The 7,743-nt window shown below is 61.4% G+C and overlaps 1 protein-coding gene across 2 annotated transcripts; it reads left to right on the top strand.

Moving 5' to 3' along the window:
- The first annotated feature begins 472 nt into the window (after window positions 1–472).
- On the top strand, window positions 473–7,497 carry E2F2 (E2F transcription factor 2). Of its 2 annotated transcripts, none has more exons than XM_015883767.3 (6): window positions 473–1,175; window positions 4,708–4,795; window positions 5,072–5,291; window positions 5,377–5,535; window positions 5,698–5,812; window positions 6,019–7,497. In XM_015883767.3, the coding sequence occupies exons 1-6, from the start codon at window positions 924–926 to the stop codon at window positions 6,487–6,489; spliced, it is 1,305 nt and encodes a 434-aa protein (XP_015739253.2). In that variant the 5' UTR covers window positions 473–923; the 3' UTR covers window positions 6,490–7,497. The 2 variants fall into 2 exon arrangements, with proteins under 2 accessions (XP_015739253.2, XP_085374529.1); XM_085518403.1 differs by lacking the exon at window positions 473–1,175 and adding an exon at window positions 3,925–4,020.
- Window positions 7,498–7,743: the final 246 nt, after the last annotated feature.

Here is a 7,743-nt window from a genome sequence, read left to right as displayed (position 1 = left end):
AGCATGGAAGTGGGGTGCAGCAATGATGGGATGGTGGTGATGAGGAGGAAGAGGAGGAGGAAGAAGAGGATGAGAATGTATCCCATGAAAGGAATCCAGTTGTTGAGCAGTCTCAGGATTAAACCGTGGGTCAGTTTGGGGTAAAACTACTGAGATTTGGGATCCTGGGGGTCAGACCTGATGCTGAGGCTCCTGCTGAGCTCAGAGCAGCAGCTGCCCCCCATCCCTGAGCTGCCTTTGGGGCGGGCCCCCACCAGAGAATGGGGGGGGTCCTTAAAACAAAGGATAAAGAGATAATTCACTCGCTGTTCCGATTCCTTCCGCAGACCCACAGCAGGTGTTGCTAATAAGGTCCCACCCCCCTGATTTACATACGACGTACCTCCTCCCTTCTCTCTTTGCGCGGCCCCTTTAAGTCCCCCCCCCCACTCCCGGCTCCGCGGGAACCGGAGGGCGGGGTTTTGGTAGCGATAACCAATCAGCGAGCGGCATTTTCCGCGGGAAATCCGAATTTCGCGGCACGGCGTTTGGCGCTTAAAGGGAGGAAGGGAGAGAGGAAAAAAAAAGAAGGGAAAGAAAAGGGCACGGGAGGAGGGGACGGAAAAAGGGGGGGGGCTGGTACCGAACCGAACCTCCCCCGGGCCCATCCCGTTACTCCGGGCCCAACCGGCTCCATCCGAGCCGAGCGCGGGCGATTTTGGGTCAGAACGCGCCTTTTCCGTCCGGTTCTACCACCGCCCCCCCCTCCCCGCCCCGCCTCTCTCCCTTTTGACTTTCCGGGCTGTTCTTTCTCCGCTCCCATCGCCCCCCCCAGCCCCGAGATGCCGCCGGGGACGTTGTGACCCACATCCCCCCCCATCTCCCATCGGTGCTTTGTCCCCCCCCCCCCCTCTATTCCCGGGGTCTCTCGCACGCACCCCGCCATGCTGCGGCTGCCCCGGGGGCTGTCTCCTGCTGCGGGGGGGGGCACGACCCTCCTGCTCCCCGCTCCCCATCATCGCCATGCGAAGAAGGCGGCGATGGGATCGGCCGAGCAGGGGGAGGCTGCGGTTGTGGGGAGCCCCCCGGTGCTCAGCGCCTGCTGCAGCCGCCCCTACCCCCTCCGACCCCACGCCACCCCGCAGGGACCCCCCCAGCTCAGGACGCTCCGATCGGACTCTGCGGGACGGCTGCCGGTAAGGAGCCCCCCCCTCATTACCCTCATCCCTTCTTGCAGCTTTGGGGTGGGGGTTGGGAAGGGTCTATGGGGCTGCGCACGGAGGGGAGCGTTGGGGTGGGGGGGGACGGGCCGTGTAGCCCCCTCATATGGGGTGTGCGCCCCCCGGGGGTCCCCTCGCAGTGCTGGGTGGGGGTGGGAGCTGCTGGAAATCAGAAGTGGCCGCGAAATGGTGCCGGTGTTGCTCAACTTCCCCCCCCCGCCCCGTCCCGGCTTCCTCTTTGCGCTCTTATCTGCCCTATTCTCTCTTCTGCTGTGACCCCAAACCCCCTCGAACCCCCCCCATGTGCTGAGGGATATCACCCCCTTGGTGCACCCCCCGCCCCCCGGGATGAGGGGCCCTGAATGCTGGGAGGGGGGAGCTGAGCTGGGTGCTGGTATAGGGGCTCTGTGGGGCGGGGGGCGCTGGTGACAGCTGTGTCATCCCCGAGCTCTGGGCTGCGCTGTCAGCCCCGTGCCCCATATCGGGCTGGGTGCTGTCGGGGGCCCCGCTGGCAGCTGGGGTCGGTATTTAATCCCGTCGGTTCCCGGGCTCTCGTCCAGCCCTTTCTGTGCTCCTCTGTTCTCCTGGAGCCATCCCAGGCCCCGCTGCTGCCTTTGGGTTTGGGGTCGGGATTCATCCCCCTCCTGCGGCCGCTGCTGCTCTGTGCCAGCTGGGGACGAAGGGAGGGGGGTTTTCTTCTCGCTGTTCATGGCCCCATGCTGGGTGGGGGGGCTGTAAGGCCACCCGTCCCCTTCCAGCTCTTGGTTGCCTTTGTTTGCAAACAGCATGGGATGTTGAGACACACGGTGCCCCCCAAGCATAAAACACACTGTCCCATTTCCATGTGCTGCTGCAGAGCTTGGTTTGGGCCATGTCCTACCCCCCACACCGTGCCCTATAGGCAGGAGATGCTCAGGTTGCTCCTGTCCCTTGTGTGGGGGTTTGGGTGACACTTGCAGACCCTGATGCAGTGGCTGGTGGCTGTTGCACCTTTGTGTGCAGAGCTGGGGCAATGGGATAAAGAGCTTTTCCACCCCATTCCCTAATAGGGCCATTGCAGCCTCTCCCACCTCCTCATGGGTTTAGTGCCATGTCCATGGGGACACTTGGTCTGGTTGGGGCAGGAGCCCACCCTGGGCTGTCCCACCCCCATGTCCTGCTATGGGATACCAGGATGGTGTCTCATGGTGTCTGATATGGGGACCCTGGGGTGGATTAAATTCATCTCCCCCCCATGAACACACTTATTCCAGAGCCATTCAAGCTGCTGCCAATCCCATCTGCAATATGTGCCATATGGGGTCTCTATAGGGCAGTGTGGCTCCCCTCTGCAGGGGGGTCCCGGCCTCCCCTCCCCCTCTGTGCTGGGAAAAGGGGGTTCAGAGTCCATTGAGGTTTCGGTTCCGCCCGTGCAAAGAGCAAATGGGGGTGGGGGGGGTGAAGGCAGCCCTGGGGCTCTTTCCCTGCTGGGGGGTGGGGAGCTTTATGCTGAGAGCAACGGGGGGACCCCAACTCACAGAGATGCTGGGAATGGCTTTTCCTTATCGGGTCTGTGTGGGATGTGGGGCTTTCAGAGGGGACCCCAAATACAGAAGGGCATGTGACCCCAATGTCACCCCAGCACTGCACAGAAAGGCCGTGTCCCAGGACAGTGCCAGGACCCCAGGGTGCAGCCCCCCCCACCCCATCAGAACCACGTTCCCACGCCCCCGGGAGCACCGGGGGTCGGCGGGGCTGGGCTGGGCCGGGGGGCGGTACCGGGTTGTCGGTGCCGGGCAGGGCCCGGGCAAGCCTGGGAAGGCAGGAGGTGTTGGAACGCAGCACGGGCAGGAGGAGCACCCACAGCCCCCGGGGGGGTTACTGTGATGTTGGGCTGGGTGCTGGGTGCAGCCCTGGCAGGAGGAGCTGGCGGGGGGCCCGGCCCCCTCCCCGACATCTCGCCCCCACGTCGGGCTCCGGATGGAGCTCCTTTTCCCACCCCTAGCATTGGGGTGTAGATATACCCCCCCACCTTCCCCAGGCAGCAATGGGTGTGTGTGGGGGGGGCATTCTGCCCCAGAGTGGGGTGGGTGCAGGGTTTTGTTGGCTGCTTTGCTTCATACTGTGTCCCCCCCCCCCCACTGTGCCTGGCTCAGCTGTCGTGTGCTTAATCCTGCCTGGCCAAGGGGGAGCAGCTGGGATGCAGGAGGGACCCCCTTGTCCATTGTCCTTCATGGTCACGTCCCTTGTAGACAAGAGGATCAGCAGGTCCCCACAGCCCCACAGCTGCCCCTCTTTGAATGGGGAGCCCTGGAAGGCTCCGTGCCTCAGTTTCCCCATTCCCTGGGGGTGATGGTGACACTGACACATGCATGGCCCCATCTGGGAGTGGATGGAGTAGGATGGCCCAGGATATGCCCCTCCCCCCCCCCAACAACCTTCCCTTCTAAATCTCTGGCAGATACTTGAGGTCTGATGTGGGGCAGGTGTTTCCCATGCACCCAATGTTAACCAATGGGGGGGGGGGGCAGAGCTGTGGGGGGGTGCTGGGGAAAACCTGCTGGGGGGGAAGGAAGGAAGGAAGGAGGGAGGGAGGAGAGAGGGAGGGAGGGAGGGAGGGAGTGCATTCCCACAGGAGCTCGGGACCAACCTGCTCCCTGGGGGGGCTGGAAAACAGCCCCTGGCGTTCTCCCGCCGGCCCCCTCGGGTGGGCACGGAGCCGAGCAGCCCAACCCCTCCCCATAGTGCTGGGTGAGCTGTGAGCAGGAGCTGTGCTGAGCTGCTGCGGGACCCCGCTGCCATGAGGGACGTGCTGGGGGGGGCCCTGTGGGACAGGGAACAGGTATTGATGTGGGGGGGGTGGGACAGGGTAAAGGGGATGGTGCTGGGGGTCTGCTTTGTGCTGCTGGGATAAATGACCCCCCTGCACACCCTGGCTTGTGTTTAGGGATGTTGGGGGGTACTATTGTGGGGTGGGGGGTGGTTTGCTGACACCCCCCCCAGCTTCTTTCTGTATCTTTCTGCTGTGCTTTTTTCCCCCAGTTCTGGGGGTCTCTCATCCCCAGATGGTGCTGGGGGTGGTGTCCCCTCTCCAATCACCTCCATGGTGGGGTGTGGGGGGGGATGACAGCCCTAAGGACCCAGTGGGGCTATGAAAGGGGAGAGGGGGGCAAGGATCCAGCCTTGCTGTCCCATCCTGGGAACCCCCCGTTCCCACAGTTCAGCCCCATAGAGCTGTGGCAGCAGCTGGGGGTGAGGGGAAATCCCTGCGGCTTCCCCACACGTGTGCATGGGCTGGAACAGTGGGCAGGAAGCAATTGTGGGGCTGAGATCCCCCCATTTCCCCTTCAACCCACCCCATCACAAGCACAGCGGTATCACTGTGGGAACCCTTCCCAATAAAACCCCCCAAGGTGGTTTTGTGGGTGAGCATCTCCCAGCCTGTGGCTCAGGACACTGCAGTGCCTCTATTGGGGGCAGGGGGGATGTCTGGGGCTGTCCCCATGTGGGGTGTTCTCTCTATCTCCAGGCCAAACGCAAACTGGACCTGGAGGGCCCTGAGCTCCGCACTCCAAAGGGAAAAGGCAGGACGTTGGCACAGGTCCCCAGCCCCAGAAGTAAGTTTGGGGTGCTGGGGAGGGATGGGAGGGGGGCGCAGGGTGGGGGGGCAGAACCCATTTCCCAGAGCTGCTCCATGTCCCCCCCCAGCACTGCCCGAGGTGACCCCTGGGGGTGGTGCTCATTGCAGCTCAGTGTTTCAGTTCACTGCATGGGGTGGGGGGGAAGCAGGGATAATACCTGTTGTGTTTCTCTGATGGATTATGCTGGGTTTAATGGTCCCAGCATCCCATGCTAAGATTATTCTGGTGATGGGGGGGGTTCCCTCCATGCAGCCCCCAAGTCCCCAGGTGAGAAGACACGCTACGACACCTCGCTGGGGCTGCTCACCAAGAAGTTCACCCTCCTGCTGAGCGAGTCCCCCGATGGAGTGTTGGACCTCAACCGTGCTGCTGAGCTCCTGGAGGTGCAGAAACGCCGCATCTACGACATCACCAACGTCCTGGAGGGCATCCAGCTCATCCGCAAGAAGTCCAAGAACCACATCCAGTGGATGTAGGTGGCGTTGGGGATCCAGGGGAAGGGATGATGGGGTGATGGAGGGGGTGTGGGGTGCTTAAGGGACCGTCTCTGCTTGCAGGGGGACGGGGATCTTTGAGGATGCGGCGGTGGCAGCCAGGCAGCAGGTGCTGCGTGGGGAGCTGGCCGAGCTGGGCAGAGCAGAGAGGGCTCTGGACCAGGTCCTGCAGGAGTGCAGCCTGCAGCTGCGGCAGCTGGCGGATGATGGAGCCAACCAGAGATATCCTTTTGCTTGGGGAGATGGGGCTGGAGGGCTTGGGTTGCCTTCTGAGTTCCTCTTTACCCCTTAGCCTCCCCTGGTTGTGTTGCTGATGTTGATGTTTGGGTGGGGAATTGAGCCGTCCTGCTTGTGGCCTTGCTTTTTTCCTATACCTCGTCCCACGCTGGCATACGTCACCTACCAGGACCTCCGTGCCATCAGCAGCTTCCAGGAGCAGACAGTGATTGCTGTGAAGGCCCCCCCAGAGACAAGGCTGGAAGTGCCTGACCTCAGTGAGGTGTGTATGGGCCCTCTGGGGGTCCTATGGGTGCTGCTGTATTGCCCTGAGCAGTGCTGGGGTTTCTCAGTGGGTTTGGGGGGTTGGGTGGTGCTGTGTTGGGGCCATGGGATGGACTTGGTGATCCAAGTGGGGATGCTCTGTGATGCTTTAGGGGTGTGGGGTGGGCTCTAGGCACCCACTGAGCACCCACTCTGCCCACCCAGGACAACCTGCAGCTGCACCTGAAGAGCACCGATGGTCCCATTGAGGTTTACCTGTGTCCAGAGGAGATCCCAGAGGACAGCCCCACCAAGGACCACGAAGTCCCCTCCAGCACCGTGCTGCGGGACACCAGCACCCACCCCTCCGTTCAGAACGGCCCAGAGACCCCCATATCCCTACAGCCGCCTGATGGCCACCGTGCCCCATCCTTATCCCCATCCCCTCCCCTCTCCAGCCCTGCAGAGCCCCACTCAATGCTGGAGGTGGGCACAGGATTGCTGGGCTCCCCCCACCACCTCCTTCAGCAGACAGAGGACCAGCTGCCCTGCACTCCTTCCTACCTGGACTCTGTGCCCTTCATCCCCTTCTCACCCCCCCTGGAGCAGGACGAATACCTCTGGGGGCTGGAGGGTGGTGAGGGGGTCAGCGACCTCTTTGATGCGTATGATCTGGGTGAGCTACTGAAGGACTGAACTTCTGCTCCCCACTGCTCTATCCCTGCCCCACAGCTGGGAAGGGGGGCATAGTGCCCTGGGTGGCTTTGCTGGGGGATCTGAGGGTCTCCATCACCCCCGCTGATCCGTGGGCTGCTGGCAGACCTTTGGGTGCTTGGGTACCCCAGGCCTTTGGGTATGGGGTTTGGGGGTACCCACCTAGTGGTAATGGGGCCCCTGCCAGAAGGAGCTGTGTTGGGGAGTGGGGAGGGGGTCACGTTTTGGGGGCACTCCAGTTGCTCCCCAGTTAAAGTGGTGCTTTGGGGTGGTGGATGCTTGTTTGGAACAGCACCTCCTTGGGCTGGAGCTGATGGTGCTGAGCAGTCACTCCCTCTGCCATCAATGAAACATCCTTAAAGAATAACGAGCTGAGATGGAGGCAGCTTTTCTTCAAGAGGGGGGGATGCTCAACTTGGGGGTGGGGGGCACTTCGCCCTGCAGCCTCTTAATACAGAGCCATGGGCAAATGGAGCATCCGTGTGCTCTGATGGTGCTTAGGGGGATGGACACTGGGGGCTTAATGGGGCAGAGGGGTGGCAGGTGGTACCTGCATGGGGGGCAGGAGCAGTGTCCCAAACTGCATCACCCCCCTCACTGTGGAGGCTTCAGCATCCCTGGGCCCAGCCTGGGGCTGTGCAGGTTTTCCCCTGCTTGGAATCAAGCTGGGTATGGCCATATGGGTTTTCTCCACCCTGGTGATGTGGGGTCGCCGTGGCCCTACTAAGCACAAAGGATAAACCCCAGGGAAGTCCTCCCCATTGACAACCGTGTGTTAATTATTGCACTGTATTTATACAGGACCCACCTCCGACACGGCGCTGTTGGGGGTTCAGGATTCAGTTTTTGAGTGTATTTAAGTTGTCCTTTGTGGGTTTGCTCTGCTGCAGTTTGGTTGGGGTGCGGTGTGGGTGAGATATGTGTGGCACGTGGTGTTCTCTGCCTGGGAGGGGATGAAAGGAGACGAAATAAAAGTTATCCAGCAAAATACCAGCTGTTGTTCATGGTGTGTTTGGGATGTTCGATGTCTGATGACACCCAGTGATGTTGGGTGGTACCCAGTGATGTCTGTTGATACCTATTGATGCCTGGTGGTAACCTGTTGTGTCCAATGGTACCCATCAATGTCCAGAAATACTCAGTGTATGGTACTGCCCTTATGATATTGGGGGGTACCCAGTGGTGTCCAGTGATACTCAGTGTCTGATGGTACCCAATGATGTTGGGTGGTACCCA

The sequence above is a fragment of the Coturnix japonica genome, chromosome 17 (assembly GCF_054131305.1).
Source record: "Coturnix japonica strain WE chromosome 17, WE-NBRP24, whole genome shotgun sequence".
Taxonomy (NCBI): Eukaryota; Metazoa; Chordata; class Aves; order Galliformes; family Phasianidae; genus Coturnix; species Coturnix japonica.
The sequence above is the reverse complement of the archived record's forward strand: the minus strand, read 5'-3'. Positions and strand labels throughout refer to the sequence as shown.

Excerpts from the sequence above, each read along its gene's own strand:
- E2F2 (XM_015883767.3), top strand. The coding sequence starts at position 924 with ATGCTGCGGCTGCCCCGGGGGCTGTCTCCTGCTGCGGGGGGGGGCACG. Across the intron at positions 1,176-4,707 it reads ACTCTGCGGGACGGCTGCCG|GCCAAACGCAAACTGGACCT; the intron begins GTAAGGAGCCCC and ends CTCTATCTCCAG. Across the intron at positions 4,796-5,071 it reads ACAGGTCCCCAGCCCCAGAA|CCCCCAAGTCCCCAGGTGAG; the intron begins GTAAGTTTGGGG and ends CCCTCCATGCAG.